This window comes from Pipistrellus kuhlii, unplaced genomic scaffold (genome assembly GCF_014108245.1).
Source record: "Pipistrellus kuhlii isolate mPipKuh1 unplaced genomic scaffold, mPipKuh1.p scaffold_m20_p_11, whole genome shotgun sequence".
NCBI classification, from domain to species: domain Eukaryota; kingdom Metazoa; phylum Chordata; class Mammalia; order Chiroptera; family Vespertilionidae; genus Pipistrellus; species Pipistrellus kuhlii.
The window spans coordinates 42,270,225-42,295,965 of NW_023425416.1; the positions used below are offsets into that span (position 1 = coordinate 42,270,225).

At 35.9% G+C, this 25,741-nt stretch overlaps 1 protein-coding gene across 50 annotated transcripts in view; it reads right to left on the minus strand.

Moving 5' to 3' along the window:
* Positions 1-25,741, minus strand: part of CLASP2 (cytoplasmic linker associated protein 2) — a 133,652-nt gene that overhangs the window by 42,196 nt on the left and 65,715 nt on the right. For 18 of the 50 annotated variants that reach the window (XM_036431752.2, XM_045579357.1, XM_045579359.1 and 15 more), the window contains 12 exons: positions 23,944-24,003; positions 22,843-22,920; positions 22,068-22,235; positions 20,502-20,557; positions 19,131-19,304; positions 15,021-15,044; positions 13,047-13,064; positions 10,998-11,099; positions 10,818-10,844; positions 7,607-7,633; positions 4,751-4,921; positions 4,226-4,333 (listed from right to left, as the gene is read on the minus strand). In XM_036431752.2, coding sequence (XP_036287645.1) covers positions 4,226-4,333; positions 4,751-4,921; positions 7,607-7,633; positions 10,818-10,844; positions 10,998-11,099; positions 13,047-13,064; positions 15,021-15,044; positions 19,131-19,304; positions 20,502-20,557; positions 22,068-22,235; positions 22,843-22,920; positions 23,944-24,003 — 1,013 coding nt within the window. The remainder of the gene's footprint in view (positions 1-4,225; positions 4,334-4,750; positions 4,922-7,606; positions 7,634-10,817; positions 10,845-10,997; positions 11,100-13,046; positions 13,065-15,020; positions 15,045-19,130; positions 19,305-20,501; positions 20,558-22,067; positions 22,236-22,842; positions 22,921-23,943; positions 24,004-25,741) is intronic. The other 32 variants (XM_036431735.2, XM_036431731.2, XM_036431734.2 and 29 more) reach the window with 9 other exon arrangements.

The following is a 25,741-nucleotide window of genomic DNA, read 5'->3' on the forward strand; positions in this document are numbered from 1 at the left end:
AGAGGAAAGGAGAGGGAGAGAGAGAGAGAAATATCAATGATGGGAGAGAATCATTAATTGGCTGCTTTCTACAAAACCTTCAGAGGGGATTGAGCCCACAAGTTGGGCATGTGCCCTGACCGGGAATTGAACCATTGGCCTCTTCGTTCTTGGTTTGATGCTAACCGCTGAGCTACACTGCCTGGGCATACATAGTTAGTTTTAATTTTACTCAATAGAAATAATTTCTGTAATGGTGAGAAAGAGTTGAACCAATATAGCAATGCCTAATGGATGAAAATCTTTGCAAAACTTAAAGTAATTAGTAGTTATATGTTGGTGAAGATAAGAGGGTAAGAGGCAACACTCACGTGCTTGTCATAATTTAAGCCTTTCTTAGAACTGGAAATAAATGAAAACTAAGGGTGCAAGTTCTGGGGAAGTTCAGCTTTGCTCAGCTTTGATTGATTTGTGATGTTTTAGGGCCCTCACACTGGCCATGTGCTACCACTGAGTAAATGACAAGCTATGGAATCCATCTGCTAAATGGCAATATTTAAGTTACAGGCAACAAAAGGATTCACCAAATAAAATAAGGACAGTAGAATGCAGCAAAATACAGCAGCAAATGGGAACAGAGGGGAAAACCTCATTCTGGAAATGCTACTCTTAAACCTTGTGTAACAAACAGGGCTTATCTGATAACTTTACTATACAGTATCCATCTATTTATATAAAAGCCTAAGTGACCATTATAACCAAACGACTGGTTGCTATGATGCACAACCAGTGGGCAGACACTAAATGCAGAAGCTGATCCCTGGTGGTCAGTGTGCTCCCACAGCCAGCCTCCCATGGTCCCTCCCCCTGGCTGGCTAGTCCCCCAAAAGGCCTCGATCACTTTCTAGGCCGACTGGCCCTACCTAGGCATGAATTCGTGCACTAGGCCTCAAGTCTATAATAATAAAAGCATAATATGCTAATTAGATTGGACATCCTTCTGGACGAAGCCGGGGCTGTGAGGGAAGCCCGGGTCCCAGGTGCCTGCTGGTGGCTGGAGGAAAACCCAGATCCTGGGTGCCAGAGGGAAGCCAGTGCCAGCAGCTGGAGGAAGGAAGACCTACTCTTGCACGAATTTCGTGCATCAGTATGTAAATAAAAGGGCTATAAAGTTAAACACAGGGTTTAAGAGTAGCATTTCCAGCAGCTGGAGGAAGAAAGACCTACTCTTGCATGAATTTCGTGCATCACTATGTAAATAAAAGGGCTATAAAAGTAAATTCTTCTAAAACTATCCTATCTAATAAAAGAGTAATATGCAGATTGACCATCACTCCAACAAACAAGATGGCTGCCCCCACGTGATCAAAGATTCTGCCCCTATGTGGACACAAGATGGCCACCACAAGATGGCCAGCAGGGAAGGGCAGTTGAGAGGGACCAGGTCTGGAAGGGAGGGCAGTTGGAGGCGATCAACCCTGTAGGGAAGGGCAGTTAGGGATGACTAGGTCAGCAAAGGAGGGAAGTTGGGGGCAAACGGGCTAGCAGGGGAGCAGTTAGACATCAATCAGGCTGGCATGGGAGTGGTTAGGGGGTGATCAGGCTGGCAGGCAGAAGCAGTTAGGGGCAATCAGGATAGCAGGCAGGCGAGCAGTTGGGAGACAGCAATCCTGGATTGTGAGAGGGATGTCCGACTGCCCATGTAGACCCGATCCCAATGGGCCTAAACAGGCAGTTTAACATCCCCCGAGGGGTCCCAGATTGGAGAGGGTGCAGGTTGGGCTGAAGGACAACCCCCCACCCCGTGCACTAATTTCGTGCACTGCGCCTCAAAGTAGTACATAATTAGTAGACTTAATATCCTTAACTGAAATAGAGTATTTCATTAGAATCAGGAAAACTGCTTCCTTTAATAAAATTCAAGTGACTTAAATTGTCAAATGGAAGCTTTGAGATGAATCTAGAAAATTAATGGCTAGCCAACATATTTCTTAAAAATAGACATTAACAATGCTTATTTTATTTTAGTTATTTATTGTGTTTATCGTCACCTGTGGATATTTTTCCCATTGATTTTTAGAGAGAGAAGGGAGGGAGAGAGGACAGTGGAGGGAGGGAACAAAAAAGGAGGGGGGAAGAAAGGAGGGAGAGAGGTAGAGAAAGTGGAACATTAATGAGAGAGACACATCAATTGGTCGCCTCCTGCATGCACCCCATCTGTGAACCTGCAACCTAAATACATGCCCATGCCCAGGAATTGAGCCCACAACCCTTTCGTGTATGGGCCAATACTCTAACCACTGAACGATACAAGGGCAACAATGTTTTAATTAATTAGTTAATTAATTAATTATTGGCTGTAAATTTCCTTTACTCTCCATTATACAAATTTTAAAAGTACAGACACACGTTTTTGTTTCTTCATGTCTTGTGTTTCATAATAATTCTGTAGTATTATCATTATACAAATGCAGGTGTTAGACCATTAAAAAAACACTAAGATCCTAGAGCCTAACGAAACTATTTCTAGGTGAGCAATTAGAGCCTCAGGGGAAGAGGTGCAGGAGCAGCAACAGTGAAGACAAACACTGCTCTGAGGGTTTTTTCATACATTTTCTCATTTATAGCATTTTATAAACAACCCTGAGTACACACTGCTAATTATCCTAGTTTTACAGATGAGGACACCCACGTATAGAAAAGTTACAGAGCTGGGTAAGAACTTAGGCCATCTGGCCCTAGAATATATGCTCTTAGCCCTATATCTACTCTATTTCCTTCAATTCTTGAAGGTTGCACACTTATTTTATACAAATGTATAATTTATTTTACTTCTTTTTAAAAAAATATATTTTATTGATTTTTACAGAGAGGAAGAGAGAGGGATAGAGAGTTAGAAACATCGATGAGAGAGAAGCATCGATCAGCTGCCTCCTGCACACCTCCTACTGGGAATGTGCCTGCAACCTAGGTATATGCCCTTGGACCGGAATCGAACCTGAGACCTTTCAGACTGCAGGCCGACGCTCTATCCACTGAGCCAAACTGGTGTTGGCTTTATTTTACTTCTTAATGTATGTGTGTACATATGTGCACACACACAGATACTCCACAGACTAAAAATACTGTATATGAATTAAAAAAATCTCTGGCAATATACAGAAATGGACTCTTTGGTACCTGGGACGCTTGGCTACACAACAGATTAAGAATATCCCTGTCTGTGTCCCCAGCTCAATGGGGTTTTCTAAGTCAGAAAAGGACAATCTAGTGATATATTTGAGCCAAGTGATCCATAGAGCAATAAATTAATCTCTAGAAATTCTATACTAACATGTCTGTTGAAGGAAATAATTCCAATAGACAGTAAGACCTATGATCTACTTAAGTGTCACAAAGTCTGAAAAGCAAATCTCTAAGTATTAGTTACCTAAATTTTATAAAATTCAAAGAAAAGTCTGAAATGGCTACATGTATGTGCATATAATCAAAGTACTAGTTAAAAATGTTAGAGGACCATGCAGAAATCCTAAAGAGTTTCAGTGAAAAATATTCTGCCTTTCCATTATTCTAAAACATTAAAGGCTTAAATTTTTTTTTTTTTTTAACATTTTTATAACTGAGGTACATATAATGTTATATAGTCTTATAAACAAGGTTATAATACAACCTCTATAATGAGGGACAGATAGGTTCTACAGCAATGACATGACATGAGCCATATAATATATAGGTAATGACAAACTGGAAAATAATATAAAAATGATAATTCTTGCCCATTTTAGTAAGTAGTTCATATATTATTCTGCAGTACTCTTTCCAGTAACCGAAGTCAAATATATAAGTAGAAATGTTAATATTTTTGCTGATAAGGACAAAAGTACTCAAACAATTCATATTTCAGTTGAGTAAATACCTATGTTATATTTAAATTTTACGGTTTTGGTTTATTTGTTAAGAAAAATACTGAATTCAATATTCTGTAGTTTAAATCTGTGTGATATTTCCTGGATTATAAAGACAATTTGTTTATACAATGTCAAACTTGCTCATTTAAGGTAAACAAACATCAAAGGAATGTCCCAAATATAAAATTTCTTTCTGTCTCTTTCCTCAAAGAAGTAGAAAAGAGGTAGAGCTGAGGATACATTCGCTACAGAAAGCTAAACCCAGCGTACGCTGCGGTTATCACCTGGTGATAACAACAAGGGGAGAGCAGTGTACCTCACACCTGCCAAATACTTACCGAGGGGCTGGAAAGAACGGACAGGACTTGTGTCCCGGCTGCTCTCCCGACTGGCCTCTCGGCTGCACCCTTGACTGACACTTGGTCGAGGAATGCGGCTGCTTCGGGCTAGTCCAGAGCATCAGCAGCATTCAAAAGGGAGAAAATAGAAGACAGAATTTGTATTTTGGACATTTTGGTTTTACTTTTCTTTCTTGAAAACGGATCAATAACTTAAGTTTTCTAAGGTTGGGAAGAAGTTAACTCTTCCTAGAAACAAAGCATTCCCAGAAATATGGCTAAATTTCTTGAATACAGCCCTCTAATTTGTTTTAGATTAGAAGGGTAAAATAATAGTTTAGTAATTACATGAATTATACTTTTAAGATAAACTATCTAGTTCAATTGATAACCTACTTTTCAATTTGCCTTGGATTTTAAGTTGTTTTCCTCTAACTTATAAGTGCCTATAATCAGTCTTCAATGCTACCAAAACCTGAACACAAAAGAAATAAAAGGTTCCAAGTCTCATGTAGAAAATCTTACCCACTGAGAGCCTAGAAGGACTAGCCTCTCTGCTACAGCCCTGGCTCCGTGGTATCTTGCTTCTCTTCTGTGCTGAGGCTGAATTGACCAGGACTCTTTGAACACCAGAGCTCACAGTGGAGAGGGCCGTTGTGGTCAGAACTCTTCCTGGAGATCCAGACCGGCTGCCAGCTGAACCAAACACACATACAAATGTTAAGGTGTGAATTCCAAGAGAACTTGCTGAAAGGATAAAAATTTAAGAAATACATCTGAGAACACTGTGCTAGTATTGTAACTATAATAAGTGCCAAGAAAATGGAATGAAAAGGATTTATATATACCCATAACCTATGGGAAAAAACATACACTGAGTGGCCAGATTATTATGATATCTGAACACATAATAATCTGGTCAATCAGTGTGTGTGTGTGTGTGTGTGTGTGTGTGTGTGTGTATTTGAGGCCCGGTGCATGAATTTGTGCATCAGTGGGGTCCAGCCAGCCTAGCCAGGGGGAGGGGACATGGGCTGTTGGCTGGCCTGCCTGCTGGTTGAACTCCTTGTTGAGGGGACAATTTGCACATTTGCCTTTTATTATATAGGATATACACTGAGTGGCCAGATTATTATGTGTTCAGAGATCATAATAATCTGGCCACTCAGCGTATACTACAAATATTGTACTTAAACTGAATGGTAAATCATGTGAAATACACTTAAAATTTTGGGAGGTACAAGATACCATCTATGTTTGATAAAGACAACACTATTATGATTTTCAGAACACAGATAGTATAAAGATTTCCAAAGAAAGAACTTTCAGGCAATACATTTCATATGACTAAAACCATATATTAAAAAGGAAAAAAAATTAATAATCTGTTGCTGCTATTGTTTTTGTTGAAAATATAATAAAAACTTGCTTCATGTTAAGTTGTCCTGCTGAGAATGCCTCTGAATGGGTATAACAAAGTTATTTTTAAAATTTTTACAAAATTAAATTTTAAATTTTTATAAAATTGGCCAGTTGAAAAGAAACTTGCTATTTGCCTTTAAATAGCAAAGGGATCTTGAGTGGCCACAATCTGAGATGTACAAGTACTGAGGACTAAAAGGCAAATGTCACCAATCTGGTGATACTCGGTCTTGAAAGGAACAGGATATGTGGTCGGGGAAATAGAGGAGGTAAATCAAATCTCAGAGATTAAGGCAAGGGTTTAAAAAAAACTTAAGAAACATGTTTTAAAACTAGAATTGCCTGAGTTAACTTTTCAAGGGATGAGCTCCTTCTGAAAACATTTTATGTCTGCATTGACTAGATAACTGCAAGATATAATCTGACTCTAGATTCTGAATGGTAGGTAGTAATATAGAAAAATTAAACCTGAACACAAATAAATCTTCATGAACATTTCCCCTTTGTTGGCATTACTTCTCCTAACCAACAGGGCAGTCACTGCTCACCTTGTGCAATCTTACCCAATCACATTTCATTTCCATGGAGCAGAGATTAAAGATTCAAATGCCAATGAGATAAAAATGTCAATGAGGGCACAGTGCTTAAAGTAAGGCAGGGAATAGTGACTTTTTAGTTCCAGCCAGCTGTCTTGAGGTGATACTGGCCAGGTTAGGGAATTTAAAAAAAAAAATTGAAGCTTTAAAATTTCCTGATTTTTATTATGTTGTGAAGTAGACCAAATAATACATGAATGAAGACAGGCGGGATATGGTCCATGGGCTGCTGATCTGTGACCCTTGCTATCGCTTTCTTGGCTTGGATTACTGAATACAGTATAAACATATGCTTAATTCCTAAACTTTACCAGCACACGATATGAAATATAACTTCCACTGGTTATGGCAATACTGTAAAACAAAGCAGTGTTTCTAATAAAATTAACAACTACTATTTGAGTCGAAGAAATTCTAAATTATGGCAGGGAAATTATTCAAGTCTACTTTAAAATGTGGCTTATTGAATTATTTCATGATGTTTCAGGTGAAGAATCTTTAAATCAGGTTTAAGTTATAACCTTAGGATACTCACAAGACACCTATTTCTCCATGCAGTGTCTAAACTAAACATACACACCAAAACATCCAAACACCCAACATGCCACAAACTCACAATGCAACATAAGCTGATGGAATATTTTATGGGAACACTTGCAACAATATAAAAAGTGGAAATAATGAACTGAACTGAACATGTACAATATGGTATTCAGTTAAAACTAGTATTAAGTTTAGGGGCAGAGGTATTTGTAGGAGACTAGAGAATTCCTTGAAGTGTGGGTCTATTCAGCAGACAGCAAACATACAGTATAGAAGGAGAGTAACCACTCCACCTATTCTAGATATACTGAATTTATCCAAAGATAACTGCAGTGCCTATGCCTCACCTGGAATTATTTATACTTAGAAGAAAATAAGAAGGGCTCTTTCCTTAGCAAGAACTACCAAGGCTAATTATTTCTAAGAAAACCACAGAGTGATGAAAAGGGGCATGATATACCTAGGAAGTATCACATTACTACGAAGGAAATACTCTAATTTGTAAAAATTAAAAATGGATGCCTAATTTCTCTTGTACTGCCTAAAGTATTCAAACTACCATTTTATATTGTTATATTTTCAAAGCATTATTAAATCTCCTTTGCTTCTGCATGTTTATACCTGTAGGGTCAACTTGAATAATTTTTAAAATCCAGGGTTTTGGTAATAAAAGACAATCCAAGGAAAAATCATAATAGGCAAAATAGCTCCAAAGTGATGGGCCATTATGTTACGAATTTCTGCTGAATAGAACCCATTCTTGATAATGAAAGTAGGTGATCAAACAATAGATGGACACATAGAGTCTACAGATTCTTACCACCAATGGTATTAGCAGATTGTGATCCTGAACAAGTGTAAAGGCAGAATTAGGGTAAGGGTTATAATCCATGTTGAGGGGAAGAGTAGATTTAAAGTGGATGGCAGATGGAAATAAGAAAGCTTTAGTCAATAAAAAAGCTGTAAAGCAAAAAAAAAAAACAAACCCAAAAATCCCAAAACCATAGATGTCTGTAACAAAAGCAGGTACATTTAGTAGTTTTTGCAGCTGATAAGCTGAAATAAGACACTCATGTACAAAGCAGATGAAATGAAGTTGCAAAAATAAATGTAAATTCTTCAGCTTTTCTTCTGATGGCCTAAAATCTAAATAATTAAATGTTTAAGTTTTTATTACTTAAACATTTAATTTTAAACTATAGGCAAAGAAGAACTATAACATCTTATAGCTGAAGAAAAATTACATGAAAAAGCTACACATTTTATCTTTCTTAAGACACACAATAAAACAAATGGCAGAGTGTGGGTTGGGGAAGGGAGGCAAGTTTCTGACAGGCTGTACAATCATTTGTACACAACCAGTCACTACCAACAACAAAAGCAAAAAGACACAATCCTTACATAAATATAAATCTGGAAGTCTCAAACTTGGTCTGCTTTTATTTATTTTGGTTAACCATCAGAACACACCTGCTTTGATCCAAGAGTTTTTTTTCTAAATAATGACATAAAAATATGGAAATACCATGCAAACCCTAATGAATTACTCTACAACAAAGTGAGATGGGTATCACAGCAATAATTTTGTAAACATATTATAAGGAAACTTGCATCAAATTCTATAGGCCACAATATCTTTTTTCAAGAGGATGTGGAATGGAACATATAGTTATTCAAATAAATAAGCAAGCAAAAACCTCTTCAACATGATTTAAATCTAAGTATAATAAAAATGTCTTCTAGTTTTAAAATCTACTTAGGTCTAAAATCCTATCATTATGGTCTCACTCTTTTTTTTCCTTTTTTAAAAACATATTTTATTGATTTTTTACAGAGAGGAAGAGAAAGGGATAGAAAGTTAGAAATATCCATCAGCTGCTTCCTGCACACCTCCTTTTGGAGATGTGCTTGCAACCAAGGTACATGCCCTTGACTGGAATTGAACCTGGGATCTTTCAGTCCGCAGGCCGACTTTCTATCCACTGAGCCAAACTGTTAGGGCTGTTCTTTAGGAAAGATTTTTGAAGTATTGTGGATTAGAGTTTTAAAGTTTATATTTTAAAAAGTCAATATAAAAATTATGCTATATCTAATGAAGTAGTTAAATACACCTAAAAGTGAGGTCATTAAGTAATATATTAAAAATCCATACACTAAGCACTTTGAATCTCTACTGTGAATTCAGTCTTTAAACTTCACATTTTCAAACTTCATTATTTATTTCTTTGTTTCCTGAAGGCCACAGAATAACACAGTATAGAAGTACACAACAGGGTATAAAGTTAAGTTAACATTAGGTTTTGAATAACAAATTTTATTAACTAAAATATATACTACTTACTCTGGGCCCAGGCACTGTCTTAGGTTTATTAAATGTACTTCTCATCACTTAATCCTCACAACAATCCTATGAGAAAATGCTCTTTACTTTACAGATGAGTATATGTAAATATAACTTAAAAAAATCTGGAGGAGCCATGATTCAAATCTGGGCAGTATGGCGCTAGAGTCTGTGATTTTCCTCCCAATATATTTTTATTGATTTCAGAGAGAAAGGGAGAGGGAGAGAGAGAGAAACATCAATGATGAGAGAGGAACATTGACTGGCTGCCTCTTGCACTTCCCCCTTACTGGGGATCGAGCCTGAAACCCAGGCATGTGCCCTTGACTGGAATCAAACCCGGGACCTTTCAGTCTGTACACCAATGCTATCTACTGAGCCAAATCAGCTAGGGCTCTGTGATTTAAATCAATAATTCTCACTTTTTTGTGATACAAATGATTTGGTGACCTTGTTACAGATTGAATTGAATATGACATAAGATTGTGCATTCCTAACAAGTTCCCAGTGATGCTGATGCTGGTCTGGGCAGACATTTGAAGTATCAAACACTAAACTACTATGACACATTGCTAAAAATTAAGTTACTTTAAAAGAGTATTCTAAAAACAAACAAGGTCAGGGAAGACTGTGATATTATCCATTCCTAATTGGTTGGGAGAAAAGCCCTAACCCAGAAGGCATTTGCCATTTTTTCTATTTGTAAAATTTGTAATTTTACTGAGCATTTCTACTTATTTTTAGGACTCTTGTTGAGTGCTCTGTTATTCTGCCTGGATTCTATGGCTTTGGAAAGAGGAGGGGAGAAGAATCTGCTAGGTAGATTATATATTCATCACCTTGGGCCTTCTCCAAGCTCAGCTATCTTTTCTTTGATTCTAAGATTAAGGAATCAGATTAAAAAGGAGACAAAATAGGGCTTCTTTTTCTATAATAGATAAAACACCTAAGCAACATGGAAGATAGTTAAATCTATTCCTTTCCAAAATAGCCTGTATGTATAATAACCCCAGAATGACTTCCCTAGAAAAAAAATTCTATTTTTAGAGATAAGTGATAATGAAAATTTTGGTAAAGAAGAATGGGAACAAGCTGCTTTAAATTAATAATGCCATAAGTATATGTGTTATTGTTGTGGACCATGTAGAAATGGATCATACATTTAACCTAGGCCTCAAAATTGTGCTTTTTAACAACTGGCTTTTTACAGAAGCTCAGCTTCCAATAAAATAGCAAAAATATAAATATTAAATTTAATAAAAAATGTAACAGCACTGGTCATTTTAAGTTGTTTCCTCACTATGAATCAGTTTATAAATGCCAAAAATGCTAACTATATTCTAATAGATTTGGGGGCAAAAATGAAGATACCATGTATCTGTCCTTGAATAGCATTAGTTAGATGCAACCAGATTAGATGTTAATACATGGCAATTATTTTGCCTCTAAAAAGCACAATTTTCCATTTGCAAGTTTCTGAGTAAATTGTCAAAACTTTAATACTAAGAGTTCTGTGCTACTTAAAATATCTGCATGCAAAAGTTTATACAGCAGATGAAGTTTTTCTTTCTAAGTGGCAGATATTAATGATGCAGCCCTAATAACACACCAAAGACAAGACAACACCCACTCAAAAAAATTCCAAAACATGCACAACAACTGACCCAAAACATTGGAGGAAAAAAAATACCTTCATTTTTGTCAGGTGATGATGAACCTAAAGTATAGAACAAGAACTCAGTATGTGGCTTGTCTTTTTAAAATTAGCTTTGTCTTTATCCACTGGTCAATCTCCTAATACAGTAATATATAAGCAACACACTTATCATAACGTATTACAAATATAGGAGAACTGATAGGCAATACGTACGCTGTGACTGAGACACCATTTTTGTTCGACTTCTTCCTCTGGAATCTGTCTTGGCATTTCCTATGCCAGCAAGTGGTGTTGAAAGCTTTGCTCTCACCCGACCTAAGGAATAAAATGCTTTACATAAATAAAGGCAGTTTTGTATAATAATATTTAGTAAAGAGGGGGAAAATCTCACTAAAATTTTGTAATGTGAGTGTGGTTTCCAAGTATTCTTAAATTCTGTAATAATATAGTCATCACTTATAAGTTATACTTCTCTTAAAATTTAAAAAATACATACTGTTTTTTATGTGTTCCACCATAAGCTAAATTTCCACCAAGGATAAGAGTAAAGTCAAACTAAAAGATTTCTATTCTTAGTTTGATTAGTCCAGTAAAATTATAACTAAGAAAGTTACCATAGACATCCTATTTGGTAATTCCAACTCTAAAATTTCAGTATCTCTGACATTTATTCTCAAATCCAGAGCATATTAAATAAAGGAACAACAACCCAAACATTCATTTAACTGAAAATATACTTCTTCTAAAGGGATTTGCAAGAACATTTTACTAGGTAAAATATTTAATCCTGTTATCCTATGCTAAACATCATATTACTACAGATGGATATGGATGTGTCTTCCCCCAAGAAACCAATTTCATTGATTTGAGAAGTAGCTATCACACAAAAGTTGGCAACTTTCTCAACACAGTTTCTTCTCTATCTGTCAGCTGTACTCCCTTCTCCTCTACAAGACTCATCCCCTCCATAAAACCAAGTCACAAACATCTATCTCTGGAGCTCTTAAGCCAAAAGAGATAACGTTTATTAAAGCAGGTACTTTGGTCTTTTTAAGATATAGTTTCAACCACTATCACAAAGAAGGGCTCAGAATCTTTTTTATTAAAAGGTACAATTTGTAGGGCAATCGCAATCTACTGTCTAGCCTAACATGACTATCAGCCATGAAAAATAACTGAAATATTAAGGAGAAACTATAGAATTAAGGTAAGAGAATAAGAACTGGGGATAAAACAAAAACAAAACCAGAAGTATAGTTGGTAGAGTCCTACACTCTATCAACTTCTTCAAGGTTCCATAAAAAAAGCCCATAGGTTAGGCCTTTCACACTTTTAGAGTCTGTGTAGAGTTGGATACAATGTTCTGCTGACTAAGAAATAAAACAGAAAGATAAAATTAATATTTTTGAAATAGATAATTTATCCAATGTAACAAAGATATTAGGATAACTTAAATATTGGAAAATTTTAATAACACAATGTCAGAAACTATCTTCATAAAGAATTCCAACTTAAAACATAAAATATGAAAACATTTCAAATAGACAAATTTGAGAAAAAGAACAAGTTAAATCTATTTGGTTTTGTATCACAAGAAAGTGTCACATCCATGCCAGACTTAGAAATGTGTATCCAATCAGATATTTAATAAGACAGACTTCATGTAGGATAAATATAAAAATTGAATTTTTCCCTTCTCTACAAATCAAAAAGCAATAAATATTAATTTTTAAGTAAGCGGACTCAGTAAAATAAAATATTATATCTAGCAAGTGTTTTGTACTCTCAAATTCAAATCACTTATGTAATTCCCTAGTAACTAATTCAAAAACAAAGATACATTTAAAAGATGATGATATTTAATCTCCAATAAAGCAATGGCACATGCTTTTCCACATATAAGTAAGTTGGCATACATTAAAAAAACAAACACCAAAACAAAAGAAAAGCATTACTGTCACTATGGAAACAAATGAAACTGTGTGCTAACTTTATACTAGATATTATTAAACATGTTAAGTAATTATGTTTTTCCAGCATGAGATGATTGAAGATACAAAGCAAAACTCCAGAATGAAGAAAAAGAAAATCCACATATATAACTGATATAAACCAAGCATAAAATGTAGAAGCTACCACAGCTGGCAAATAATATAAATTTGCAAAGAAATTAGCCTATTTGAGTTTTTAATATTTAATTCCTATTGATGAAAATATTAATATTGAGGTATTTGTGTTACTAGCAAAATGTATAATTCTTACCATCTTCAGATGCTGTTCCTAAATAAGAGAAATAAAACAATAACATTTCAACAAATTCTGCCAATGCTAATTGTTAAGACCTATTTTGTGACTCCCACCCAAAACTCAAATGAAAGGGTAAAAACAAAACCTCCTACTCTTAATAGTCTTCAGTTAAGGTCCATTTTGACAAAGAACAAAAATTGAGGTAACCTAATGATTCACAGCACAAAAAAGGTTAAAACTAGACAACTAAAAATGGCAAAATTCCATAACTAAACTTTTTTCTGCTGTATTTCATAGTCAAAATTTGAAATGAAGAACATCAGAAAAATTAATCACTCAAGAAAAATGCAACTGTCATTACTTCCCTTTGAAATGAAGATCTTTATTAATTTTTCCAGAGTAAGAGTATATTTTGTGCATTTTCAAAGTTAGTCCACAAGAGAACTAGAAAAGCTAACTGACAAACATAGGAACCAAATCCACGACCTAGGGCTCATTAACCTAGTATTATCACCAAAGCATTATAAAGATCTATCAATCCAGCTATTTACTCAACATTTATGTTTGCTCCCTAAAATCTCAATGAAAATAAGCAAAAACGACCAAACACAAATATCATAGCTCACTATTACTAAAGGGCAATAATAGATATCTCTCTGTGTATATACAGATATTTTTAAAAATATAGGACTGAGCATCAGTGAGAGTAACACATCACATAAAGAGTGTTTTGTCAAATAGGCTGATGTTTCTGACCCAAACAGGAAAATATTTTGATCTGAAAAGTAAGAATGATTTGGTTTATTATTATTATTATTATTATTTAAAAAATATATTTTATTGATTTTTTTACAGAGAGGAAAGGAGAGGGATAGAGAATTAGAAACATCGATGGGAGAGAAACATCGATCAGCTGCCTCCTGCACACCCCTTACTGGGGATGTGCGCGCAACCAAGGTACATGCCCTTGACTGGAATTTAACCTGGGACCTTTCAATCCGCAGGCCGATGCTCTATCCACTGAGCCAAACCAGGCTAGAATGATTTTTTTTTAAAGGATCCATAATCTCAGTGATAGAAGTCATATCAAGAGTTTGATGAACTTGCATTTCATTCAAAAAATTTTAAAAATTAATGAAATATATTAAACATTAGAGAAACATAGAGGCTAAGATAAGTAGCACTCATGTGCCCAATGTTCCATTTCTTCAGAATGAAAGATATATCAGTTTCAGAGATTATGTAAAAATTGACAGAAATAAAACAATTCTCCATTTTTCCTAGATCTTATACTGTGACTTACAGATTCAATATCTTCTTACAAGCTTTTTTATAAAACTCAAATTCCTAGATAACATGAAGATATCTAATGCAGTGAAGGGAAAGTGTGGACAAAATACTGTGTATTAATAGATAAAAAAAAATACCTCCCAGATTAAAAAAAAATACCATATTAAATCAAGTAACAAAAAAGTCATTTGAATAATGAAATGAAAAAGGCAAAGCTTTAAAGTAAGTTAAGTTTTGATTAAATGTTAGTTTAAAAGTCACTCTTAAAAATATAGCATCTGTAACTTGTATTTTATATCCATAAATAAGCAAATGAATCTGAAAAATGTCATTTGTCTCTGTAACAGTTAGTAAACTAAAGAATTGAATCCAATGACTTATGAGATCCTTTCTATTCTTCTAAGTCTGATATATTAGAGAAATATTTAAGAAATAAAAATTATTACTAAGAGCTCAGGGTAAAAACATTTAAGATAACTGATTTAACTTATAACAAGCAGTAATCTAGTATTTGGGTAGACTAGGAAACCCCAAAATGGATACGCCTAGCCTAAAATAAAATCACAGCATCGTGTAGGCATTTTCACATAAAAATTGCTGCTAAATAAGCAGTCTATTTTCAGAAATGAATAAACAAAGATATTAAATAGAATCCAAGAACCATAAAAATCTTTAGTAATAGAATCAGGGAGTTCTTACCATCCATCTTGTCAGAAGTATCCTCTATGGTGAAAAAGCAAGTAAAGAACAGAGGAAAACTTAGTATATTAGAAAAATGATTATATTAAGACCCAGAAAATACTATTTTTAAGAAGACAGAATTATGTAACACCTTAATAAAGAAATTAAAAAAAAAGAAGACAGAATTCATAGCATAGACATACATATGAAGCTTGTTTTCAAGTAAAACATTAAGTAAGGTGAGGTTCCTAGTAGATAGGGACAACACCACCAAAACCTGTGAGTGGTTTTCACTGGCCTAGAGAGAGAAGTTAGTGAAGCCCATGTCCTAACCTCAGACCCTTGCCATCATCAGGCAAACTCTTGTCTGTTGAGTTTCTCCTAATCAGAGTCACATCCTGCCTTGCTTATTCTTTTCCTCTGTAGCCTACAGGAAACCCAAAATTCTACTCTTTAGCTCTCACATCATTATGTTATCTAGTGTCTTGCTGCTTCCCCACCCCATCCTTTCTTAGAACTCTCAGGCCCTATAAAACCTTAAGTCTGGATAGATCTACTCAATGTTTCTACTCCACTACTTGAGGTGCCCAATAGAGAAATTACAAAACCATGAAATCATGCAGATGGCACAACAAAACTGGGATAATTATCAGGCTTTGTGTCTGTGCAGGAAAGTATTGACATAACAAGTCTGAGTTGATCTTAAGGAACTTTGTTTTGGTGCACCCTATACCAATGAAAGGTTATTCTGATTGCAAGATAAGGGGCGGAGGGAGGAATTCTGAGGTCTTAAGCCAACTTCCCTGGGCAGAAACACTGGGAATATGTTCCTGCTTTTCACTGCGGGAGGAGGGAGCACTTTATGTGCAGCCCTCATCTTCACCTCTGGGAAGGAGAACTTTGAAAGGCTAGCTAATGAGTCTTTTCCCTTTGCCGATCCTGGTACATGTCCTTTCACTGTAATAAACCTCAGCTGTGAATACAACTGCCTCTGAGTCCTGTAAATCCTTCTATCAAGTGCCCAAGTATGGGCGGCTGTAGGGAGTCCAGAAGAATGCCCACTACTTGTGCCCCCTCAATGGCTATTCCAAACCTCAAGCCACTTCTCAGACACCCCGCTTTTTATTAGCACAGGATCCTGACTCTGACTCCCTAGGCGTTATCCAAACAACCTCCCGGATGACAGTTTTCTTAATGTCCGCTCCCCAACCCCCAAATACATCTGAATCCACCGCCTTCATTTCCTTCCCTTCTACACCAGCGAAACTGGTGCCCCTTCCCCATCGGAGATGAACTTCCCAACTATGCTCTGTACTCCCATTCCTCAGGCCTTTCATGAAATTTGGTCATAAATTATTTCTTCTCATCCTTACATTTTTAACTTCGTCTCTCTAATAAGTCTACCATCTTAGGATACAAACATATTTAACTCCTCTGATCTTAAGCAACAAAGGGTTCATTAACCTTTTTTATTTTATTTTCTTATTTTTTCCAGTGATTTTTAGAGTGGAAAGGGGGGGGGGGGGGAGAGAAAGGAAGAGGGGGGGGGGGAACAATGAGTAGATTTATCCAGACTTGAGAGAGGGGGGGAGAGGGAGGAAGAAAGGGAGAGAGGGGGAGAGGGAGAGAGAAAGACAGGGAGAGAGAAAAGGAGAGAAACATGGGTTGGTTGCCTCCCACAGGCACCCCTACCAAGAATGGGGATAAAACCTGCAATCCAGATATGTGCCCTTGACCTGGAATCACACCCAAAATCCTGCCATGCTTGGGCCCATGCTCTAAACACTTAGCAACACTGGCCAGGGCCATTTTTTCTTTCTTTTCTTTTCTTTTTCTTTCTTTCTTTTTTTTTTTTTTAAAGCTAATTACCTTAAACTACAAAAATTCCCCACAATGTTCTTTCAGCACTTATCAAGCACAGCAAAAATTTATAGATTCTTCTCCCAACTCCTTCCACAGAAATATGACTCCTGTCCACATGACACCAACAAAACCATTTATTTTCTTTTCCATTTTAGCAATTCCATAAACCCAGTTGTTGAGAATATTCATAAATATGCATAAATATACCAAAGTTTCCTTAACATAAATTATTGTTTCCCATGGCACCAAACTTTCCTCTCCAGAATCAAGTTTTAAAGGGTAAACTCTAAAACACTCCTAATATTCCTAGTTTCCAAAGGATTTGGTACTTTAGTGGAAGAAAATACCAAGAGCCACAGGAAACTAGCTCGTCCCTATGAACCTGGGTCAGACGAAAAGAGAATAATACCTTTCCCTTTAATGAAGGTAACATGCAATTCAAACTTTAAAGAACCAAAGAAACAAATTAAGTCAATCTCATGGCATTATTCTAGGCCCGGGGTCGCAGCTCTGGAGCCACCTGCAGCTCTTTGGCCTCTTGAGTGTGGCTCTTCCACAAAATACCATGGCCTGGGCGAGTCACGAGTCAATTTTGAAGAAGTGGCATTAGAAGAAGTTTAAGTTTTAAAAATTTGGCTCTCCAAAGAAATTTCAATAGTTGTACTGTTGATATTTGGCTCTGTTGACTAATGAGTTTGCCGACCACTGTCCTAAGCTTTCTTATGAAAAAAAAATATATATATTTTGCAAATTAGCTTTCTATTTCACATTACAACATTTCAAATATAATATTTTTGTGGTATTACAATGAATAGATATTAAATGTATTTTATTTTTAAGACTTAGGATGAATAAGTTTTATTTTCATTTGTTTTCCAGTTTTTCTTCATTTAAAAAATTAAAATATAATTCATGTACCATAAAACTCACACTTTTATAGTATATAAGTCAGTGTTTTTAATATACTCACAAGGTGTACAACCCCCATTACTACCTAATTCCAGAACAGTTTCATCACTCCAAAAAGAACTCAGACCCATTAGGAGTCACTCCCTATTGTCCTGACTTGCAGCCCCTGGCAAAAACCAACTTACTTTCAGTTTCTGTGGAACCACCGAATCCGGGGTATCAGGATGACAATCCAACCAAATGACCTACCCAGCCAGGGAGGAAGGCACCAATCTTAACTTTCTTGTTATATTTATAGGTCTTTCAATTTGCATTTGTTTGATTACAGCTGAGGTTCAACATTTGTTCTGGTGTTTTGGAGGTCAATTTTGATACATGATTTTCTTGATTTATGTAGAATGTTTTTTCTATAAAAATAAGCTCAGGTGTTTCTCATAGATAAGTATGTGGCAAAAACTTTTCCCTTTTGGTTTTCAGCCATTTGTCTTTATGTTTACACATGATTTAAATCTGAGAAACTCTTCCCTCATGGGTTTCTTGGCCTTTATGTTTAGCAATTCCTTCTCCCACCTGAAATTAGATGAATAACTTTTATCAAGTTGTTCTATGTTTTTGTTCAACATTATAGTAATCTGGAATACATTTTTATATGGTGTAAAACAAGGTTCTAACTGAATTTTGTAGCAAATGGTGGAGCCATGTGTCTGGACACCATTTACTGAATAATTTATCTTTTCCTTACTGAATGTAGCTGTTAACTTTATCACGTACTAAACTCATACTAAACTCTCCACTTCCTACTGTGTGAGAAAGAAAAATGAAGCACAAGGCAGAGATAAACAAATGTGGATAACCAACCTCCAACTTTAAAGTTGACGGACATAAAAAGAAAATTCTGAGTAGCCTTAGAAAACGTAAGTTTAAGCTTTGATTATGATTACGTCTTGCAGTTTTCCCAGACCCTCAAAAGGCTTTATTTTCTTGGTGAGGGAACAAAAGAGGAAGAAAGAGAACAGAGAAGCTGGATACAAAGCTGGTGCTACTCCTAATCTTCCTTAGTAACCAGTGGTTGGATGTGGCGGTAGTGCAAATGCTATGAAAATACTATAGGCAAACCATGGAATCAAGAACTTTTCCTTTGATCAAGATGATTAGGAAGATGACAAGAAGGAAAAGTGAAAACATGATAGCTTACATACCTCAGAACCATGTCCCAAGAACAGAATCATATTAAAACATATAGACTATCCTTGACTGGCAAGAATAAAATAGAAATAATTATAACATTACCACCATCCTGACTTCACTGAAACAGGGAGAAAACACAGTATAATTTCCCACAATTAGCTGACTTACCTAGTGACGCATAGGAACCCGGATTCAGGGCACCTGCGCCCAAGCGCCCACTCCGCATGGCCTGCCCAGCAGCATGATGTGCCTTGGCACCAGCAGCTGCGTTCACGTCAATGTCACTTCTCGAACGTTGCAGGCTTCCTGGAAGGGAACCAGCTTTGCTGCTGCCCGCTGTTACTGTGGAAAACAAAGCAAAGGTAACCTATGTTATCTAAGTCACTGCAAACAGTATAAAACTTATATAAACTTGAAACCATAATGCCTCATTTCCCTCTTCCATAAAATGGGAAAAAGAACCATACTTTGTAAAATTCATAGGACTGTTTTAAAGAGGTGATTCTTATGACTGCCCAATGAAAATGAAGCTCTATACAACTAAATAGATGGCAGCATTGGTTTTCCACTATCAGAAAAACACAAGGACTAGTCCAGGAGTGGGGTCATTCAGAAAATAATGCAGGTTTGCCATACTTAGGCAATGCAAATAGGTTATTAAATTTCTGATCTTTAGTTTTTCAGTGTTTTTTTTTTTTTTTAACATACTTTATTGAGTTTTTATAAAAAGGAAAGGAAAGAGATAGTTAGAAACATTGATGCAAGAGAAACATCGATCAGCTATCTCCTACACACCGTCCACTGGGGATGTGCCCACAACCAAAGTATGTGCCCTTGACTGGAATTGAACCCGGGACCTTTCAGTTCGTAGGCCGACACTCTATCCACTAAGCCAAACAGGTTTCAGCAGTTTTTCAGTTTTAAAAATGAAAAGTTTTACAGCCCAGGTGGCGTGGCTCAGTGGTTGAGCATCGACTCATGAACCAGAAAGTCACGGTTCAATTCCTGGTCAGGGCCCATGCCTGGGTTGCAGACTCCATCTTGGGGGTGTGCAAGAGGCAGTCAATCAATTATTCTCTCTTATTATTGTTGTTTCTATCTCTTTCCTTCTCCCTTCCTCCCTCTGAAATCAATAAAAATATACTTAAAAAAATAAAAAAGTTTTACAAACAGTGAATGGTGACTCACTAATAGGCTGTGAAATCAACTGAGTATGACAAGCATTTTAAAGAAATGAAACAGTAGGAAACAGAGTACATCCATCACAATTAAGGTAAGAAGTACTTTGTGAAACTTCAAATAGTACTATATATGTATTACATGTATGCAATACACACATAGCATATGGATATTGTAGGTACATAATTGTATACACCATTCTGTATATATTATACGTAGTATATGTATATGGTATACAAACATAGCTGTGTATATGTGTGGTATTAAGTCATTTTATAAAATTATTTTCTCACTGTAGGTCAGATTAAGAGTTTAATTATTTAGAAGAATTTAAAAGCTATTCTTTAAAAGGCAAATTACCTCTTCCAGCTACAGTTGATGGGTTTGCTGTAGACCATTTTGAAGAAAAGGGGCGACTGCAAAGTAAAAGGAAATACTTTAGGTAAGAAGATGTAATTTATCTCTTATCTGATAACAATTGGTAAAATACCACTGAGTTTTCTAAAGAGTTGAGAAGCACATTTAATTTCCCTTTTATAAATCACAATACAACAATTGTTGTTACGTATCAATCACATCTTAATAGCTGTGAAGCAAAGATAAAATCTGTAAAAATGAATAAAGACTGTAAACTACAGAGACGGAGCTCAGTTTGCTGTTGTTCACTCTGGCCCTTGCACACATTATAATGTTCACCTCATAGGACTCAATAACTCTCCAACACTTGTATTCTGAGATGTTTTAATTAGAGGCGGTGTTATTTGTAGCAGAGAGGGAATTCAGAGTAACTAAAATCTTCCTTACCTAAGTCATAATGGTTGTGTCTATTGGCAATCTGTGCAGTGACCACGTAGGTATCACACCCCCTATAGCAGTGCTACTGAGCTATAGGTGGTGTGACACCTTGGGTGTGTTCTTGGGTGGGGCCAAGAACAAAGGCTAAGAACTACCACTGAGGATGACATGCATAATCAGAAAGCAAAGCAGCTCCAATAATAAAAGAATCCACATCTCTCAATAACTCTTGATTAATTATCTTTATACAATGGTATTGTACAACCCATAGATAAGAATATATCTAAATATGTAAGGAAGATCTGAAAAGTATATAAATTTTAAAGGTGGGGGAAGAGAAAAGCAAAACACCAGGTGCCTCATTTGCCTCACTCTGGTCCTACTCCTGCATCACAGAGCTGCCAAGGAAACCAGCAATCTTTCTGTCTCCAGAGACAGAAATTAGAGAAGTAAGCTCTCATCCTGTGAGCTGTTCTTCCTGGGGAAATCTGCAGGTAACTGTGGCACCACTAGGGAGTGCAGAAGGCATATGAGACATTAACAGTCTCATAGGGCTAGAGAGCCAGAAAATAGGGTTACGGCTGCCAAGCAGTAGGGTTTGCAGCAGCCAACACAATGACGAGAATGGAGCTAAAGAGAGTGAGTCAGATACTAATTTTGCCCCTTGAGGGACTGCTGAAATCTGAAGCTGTGCAGGTGAGGAATGAGAGCAGTGGAGTTTTCACCAGTCTACAGTATTGCCTAACAGTTCTAAAAATGACTTTAGAGTTTCCATGACAATTCCTCCATTGCAGTGCCCCAGAAATGGACTACCTACCATATAAACTATTCTGTGAATATTTTTTTAAAAAACGTAAATAAATTAGTGCTTCCCAATATTTTTTGCAGACGTGAACATATAGAAACAAAATCTGAATCCCTAAATTCTTTACCCAAAGAGAAGTTACCGTATACTAGCATGTAACCCAACCCTTGAGACATTAGACCAAAGAAAATGAGTACTACTTCAAATCATCATTCTCTCAAGGCTTTAAGGAAAAGCAAGCAGATACTCAAGTATCCACCCAACTGAAGGCACTCTGGGGAGTTGGGAGAGGAAGAAATCAGTAGTTATCATTTATATGACCTTACTTGAGACTTTCTTGTGAGCTAGATGAAGACCTGTCAGACTGTGGAAGAGATGCTACACTGCCGGAACTCTTTAAGTACGTTTGAAGACTCTTCTGATAAGATGGCTCAAGGGAATTATACAATGTTTCAGCTTCACCAGGAAAGTGGTTTCTAAGACCCATATATGTCCTGTAAAGCAAATGAACAAATTTTTTAAAGAAGAAGAAAAAAGCACAAAATAATAGCTTTACATTATTAGTCATTAAAAATAAAATGTATACATTCAAGAATGCAGGTGAGCATGTAGATTTTTAAGACACCCACTGTATTTCAAGTGAATGCTTTTTAAAGTTAACAAGTTTTGGAAAATGGCAGGCTTTTGAGAAAAGCAGATCAAAAGAGATCTACTTTGGGGTTTGGGTATACTCCAAATATCCAAACTTCAGTTGCCAATCCTGTACTTCAAATGCTAGAAAAGAATGAATACCAACTGCCCCATACAGTATCAGGAGTATAACACATGCTCAATAAGTGACAGTTATTTTATTCACAATAAAAGGGGAGGTGTTATTATGATGGACAAATACTGATGACTATACACATGACAAAAGGAAGTAAACTGTCAGACATCTAGTACAGACTTAGTGGAGGAAACTCAAGTCTCAATTTCACTGAAGAGCTAATCAAAAGTAGAATAACTGGGACAATTCTAATATTTTTATTCTCCCAATGTAATTCCTTTCAATGAAAAGACTAAATTATTTTAAACTGTCACGAAAATACATTATGGACTTACTTTCTTGCTTCCACTCTGGCCTCAGCATCAGCATCATGAATTCCCTTTTTAATAGTTTCAACCAAGACGGCTGCATGTCTATAAAATAAAACATCTTTAGTGTCATGTGTAAAACTGCATTTCACCACAAATAACACTTAATGCCTATGTGTTACACATCAATCACAAAGGATAAGGGAAGGTAAAAAGATTAATCAGTGAACAATCATAAATATAAGGCTGCAAGATTTTCTAATAATCCACCTCATATATTTCATTCATGTTCACTTTTCTTCTGACAAGTTAAACATTATAAACCTGAAAATAATTATTTGTATATGAGATCCAAATAATATATAAATATATAGTACTCAAATTTAAAATTTTTTAATGAATAAAAAAGATCTTCTGTGTGGTTCATCAATGTAGAAAATGATTTGCTAATAGTATGATCAGTTATAAAACTGAATAGGAGCTGCCACACACGAACTTAAAGAAAACTTGGAATTACTAGTATTTCATGCCTACATTAAACAACAAATTCTATTTTTTTTTTAAAAGGGGCCTTGAACAAATTTAATGATTTCTATAAAAATGGCAAATCAGCATCATTTTCAGCATAAATGTAGGCATATCCCAAGTTTCAAACTTGAAACCAACAAGAAATACAGCCATACAAACAGCCAGTGACTACCGAGCTACCTACATTTTCATCTTAGAACAATCACTGCCCATGACCCCTGACAGATGGTGTGGAGAAACTCTTTTTTTCTTTCTTTCCTCAGAAAGGGAGTGCCTTCTTTCTCTCTTTAGTCATTAATTACTTGATTAATTGCACCTTGGAAAACTTGTCTCACATGACTAGAGATACATTTTTAATTTTTGCCCAATTTAACCTGGAGTATCTTATATGATTCATTCACTCACCTCACAAAGAAGAAAATCATACCATTTAAAACTGCAACAAATAAAAGGAACATTGCACCACTGTTTTAAAGGAAAACCAATACAAATAACTTTTAAAGCAAAATGGGAAATAACGCAAAACCAACACCATCAACTTCTAAAGAACTGGTAACACTGGGGAGGAGAGAGAGGAGGAGAGTGAGAGCTGATGCATACCTTTCCAATGAATGAGTCTGCCACTCTTGTAACAATAAATCTAAAAATTCAAATGAACGCCTGAAAAAGAAAAGTTAATTATAATGAAATGTTATAACATTATGTTAATTTATAACTAAATACTAAGTAGCACTTTCTTCTATAATACTGCAATTTGAGCCCTGAATTGAAGTTCAAGCAGCCCTCTGTATCCGTGCATTTATACACTTAGATTCAACCAACTAGGGACTGAAACTATCAGGAATGGGGGTTCCCCCAGAAAGTTCTCAAAAGCAAAATGAATTTGCCACACACCAATCACTATGCTGAATCCACATGAATGAAGTGATGTGTAGGCACACCCTGCTATAGCTTATATGCAAATATAGGTTATATGCAAATACTACATACTCCATTTTGTATAAGAGACCTGAGTGTTTACAGATTTTGGTATCCAGAGGATCATGGAATCAATACCCATAGATTTCTAAAGATAACTGTACAATACATGTTTTCGGTTATCTTAATTGTCAAGTACTTAACTTACTTTAAGGTTCCAACTATTTCTATGCTAAGTAGTTAAAAAAGACTAAGAGTTCCCCATACATTTAACTTAAAATGCTTGTCAAATATAAAATTAACAAATTTCATTTAATTTAAAAAATACTTATCAAATACCTACTATGCACTAGAAATTGAAGATAGACAATGGTAATCAAGAAAGATGTGATGGATTTTCTATTTTTAAAATGTTTCCTTAAAAAGATACACATTTGATTTTTAATCAAATATCTGTACATTTTCTCCTAAGCCTTCTAGTCCTCAACTTGTTCAACCGTCTCATTCTTGAGCTTCTCTTCTTCCTTAGCACCCAATGATGATATTTTTTCTCTACCTATCTTTAAACAGGTGCTCATCTAGATTGTGTGGATCTCAGCCCACTTCCCTTTACAGTCAACTTGAGCAACAACATCTGTACCTGACTACCAGCTATGCTTCTAAATCTAGACAGTATTGGTTCAATTCAACATCTTTACATAGGCAGTGAAAGTCAACTCAAACACTATATACAAAAGAACGTATGAAATTTTACCCTCTTATGCCCACTCTTTTGGCCCATATTACACAGATCAGGAAATGAGAAATAAAAAAGTTAAATTAAGTTGCCCAAAGTGATTGAGCTGTAACCCCTGGCATTCTGAATCCAGAGTTCACACTCTAAAACATTTGACATCACCGCCCTCATCCGTACCCAATTATCAGGTCTCCTTTCTATACTTGAAATCCTTTGAGTTTATTTATTGAATAAAATCTCCTTCAATCAATTATCAACACTATAACTCTTGTTTAGACCCTGCCTCTCTTCAATAAGTTATTAATATTTCCACTTATTTAAACTACTGTGCTTTCTTTAAAATATATATATATATATATATATATATATATATTTATATATATTTTATTGATTTTTTTACAGAGAGGATGGGAAAGGGATAGAAAGTTAGAAAGATCGATCAGCTGCCTCCTGCACACCCCTCACTGGGGATGTGCCCACAACCAAAGTACATGCCCTTGACCGGAATCGAACCCGGGACCCTTGCATCACAGGCCGACGCTCTATCCATTGAGCCAAACCGGATTTTGCTATTGTGCCTTCTTAATCACTGTTCATAGCTGGACTAAGAACTCGGATCGATGACACTGTCTCCTCAACAAAAAATGTCAAAGAATGAAACAATGTCAAAATTTCTCTTCATGACATTCCAAGCCCTCTATACTGACTTCAACCTAGTCCTGGCCCTTCCTCCTCCACCCCATC